At 66.4% G+C, this 2,432-nt stretch overlaps 1 protein-coding gene across 1 annotated transcript in view; it reads right to left on the bottom strand.

The window, feature by feature from the left end:
- Window positions 1-6: 6 nt before the first annotated feature.
- The window catches only part of IBA57 (iron-sulfur cluster assembly factor IBA57), an 18,553-nt gene continuing 16,127 nt past the window's right edge, over window positions 7-2,432 (bottom strand). The window contains exons 2-3 of the mRNA XM_029941448.1: window positions 1,159-1,508; window positions 7-963 (exon numbers count right to left, since the gene is read on the bottom strand). Coding sequence (XP_029797308.1) covers window positions 572-963; window positions 1,159-1,258 — 492 coding nt within the window. The 5' untranslated portion in view covers window positions 1,259-1,508 and the 3' untranslated portion in view covers window positions 7-571. The remainder of the gene's footprint in view (window positions 964-1,158; window positions 1,509-2,432) is intronic.

The raw sequence follows: 2,432 nt of genomic DNA, 5'->3' as shown, positions 1-2,432 counted from the left end.
GGGGCAGGGGCCCTGCAGACCCTGGGCCCTGCTGTCCTCCCTCCCAGCCCCCCCACCAGGGCAGCTCCTGTGGGGGGAGGTGCTGCAGAGACCACAGTGCACAGGAAATGGTGACAGGGCACCCCACTGCTGCCACATGGCACAGCAGTTCCCAGAGCCCACCTGCCCTTTCAGCCAACCCGATGGAAAGGGGTACAGGCAGCCCAGGGACAACGCTCTGGACCAACCTGTCCTCAGCTAATGGATGAACCACCTCTAAACCCACACAGCTGGAACTCCATCCGCTCCATCGGGTGGACACTGCAGCTCACCTTGGCACAGAAGCAAATGCCGGCCAGCTCCTCCTCCCCGGTTCCCAGGAGGGCTCTTGCTGCTCAAAGCTACAGAGCAGCAAGGGACTGCGGCCCCAGATGCCCATGGGACCCTGGGCGGGAAGCATGGTGGGTCGGAAATGCACGCCCCCCCCCCATGCCTGCAGCCCTTGGTGACAAGGGGACCAGCCTGCAGAGCACAGCAGATGGACAGAGCACCCTGGCAACCCCAGAGCTGCGGGAGCACAGGGATGTCCTGGCTACTTGGCGGCTGTGGGCCACCAGTCCGGCACAGACGCAGTCAGGGCCACCTGGCTGCTGTCGGAGGTCCTGACGTGGAGGGGGCCCTTGATCTTCTCTGTCCGCAGCAAGGCCAGGCCCACGTCCCCCTGGCCGGCCCTGTACTTGCCCGCGGCCTGCCCGGACTCGGTGAGCACTGGGGCGCCGGGGGTAATGCCACCCTCAGGGACAGGCCCGGAAAGCTGCACCGGGTAGAGACGCTTGCGGATGACGCCCATGTGGTGGGTGCGGGCCGTCAGCTCCTGGCCGATGTAGCAGCCCTTGGTGAAGCTGACACCGTTCATGAGAGCCAGGTTGGACTCCAGGGGCAGGGCCACTCCTGGGGGCAGGTCCCGTACCCCCTCGGGAACACCTACAGGGTAGGAAGGGACAAGCTTCCTTAGGGCTGAGGTGTGGGAGGCGCACCCTGAGGACAGGCACTGGACACACCCCCTGACACATTCCCCGCCCACCACCGGCACCTCCCAGCCCTGCCTCCACTAGACACGCCCCCTGACATCTCCCCCTGCCCCGCCCGCCACCGGCCCCGCCCAGCCCCGCCCTCAACCTTGGAGGTATCGGTGGCGGTGGTAATCCCGGAGGTCTCCAAGCCGGCCCCCGGGCACCGGCGCCAGGCCCTCGTCCAGGGTGAGAAGCCGCCAGCCCATGCGGGCAGTCCGAGGGTCGTGGGTGAGGATGCTGGCTCCCTCGGCCCGCTCCAGCAGCGGCGCGGCCCGGCAGGCCTCCTCCGGGCGGTCCGGCAACACAGCCCATACGCGCAGCTCGGGGCGCGGCTCCACCTTGACCTTCCGCCGGACCCTGTACAGAGCCAGGTGCGTCTGCAGGGCTCCCAGCACCTCACTGTCGCACTCCAGGAGGAAGGAGGGTGCCTGGTCTTCGAGCTCGTTCTCCGAGAGCCTGCAGAGAGGGGAAGGGCTTCTGAGGGACCGCCCAGGGCCACTCTCCACCCCAGCCAGGGCCGTGGCGGGGACCCTCCCCACCGGGTGGAAACCGCAGGGAAAGGTCTACTTGGAAGGCAGGCCATGGCTGGTCAGGTGGGACCCAGGCCCAGGGACCACAGTGCTGTCGGTCTAGTCCTCCACGTGAAGGGGGGAGCTGCGGGCAGCCTCACCAGGACTAGGAGCTGCATCCTCTGCCCCACGGAAACCGCGGGTCTGCGGTGGGTAGGTGGGACAGCAGGCCGTGGACACATCAGAGACAAGGGGATGCGCTGTGAGACCACAGTCTGCCCAGACCTACCTCCCACTTCCCAAGGAGAGCCCTGGGGCCCCTTCAGGGCCCCACAACCACCTTAACTGCACTCTGGGCCACCGCTGCCACAATGGTAACCTTGGAACCTGGTGTGGTAACCACGTGGGACCCGCAGCACAGAGAGGCTAGTGCAAGGACTTCAGGGGAGATGTTCAGGACCCACAAGAGTATATAGCCAAGACCCTGATCCTAGACGTGGACTGGACTAGGACCCCTAGTCCAGTAGAAACTGAGAAAGGGAATGGATAAGACGTTCCGTAAGTGTGTCTGAGAAACTACCAACTAGTGCTCCCAGACGCCTCCCCCAGAGCCCATCATCTGTAGTCCCAGACCCCTCCCCAGAGCCCACCAGCTGGTGCCCCCAGCCCTTCCCCCAGAGCCCATCAGCTGGTGCCCCCAACCACTCCCATCAGAGCCCACCAGCTGGTGCCCCCGACCCCTCCCCCAAAGCCCACCAGCTGGTGCCCCCGACCCCTCCCCCAAAGCCCACCAGCTGGTGCCCCCGACCCCTCCCCCAGAGCCCACCAGCTGGTGCCCCCAACCACTCCCATCAGAGCCCACCAGCTGGTG

This window comes from Suricata suricatta, chromosome 6 (genome assembly GCF_006229205.1).
Source record: "Suricata suricatta isolate VVHF042 chromosome 6, meerkat_22Aug2017_6uvM2_HiC, whole genome shotgun sequence".
Classification (NCBI taxonomy): Eukaryota; Metazoa; Chordata; class Mammalia; order Carnivora; family Herpestidae; genus Suricata; species Suricata suricatta.
Note: the sequence above shows the minus strand (reverse complement) of the source record. Positions and strands in the feature narration are given on the sequence as shown.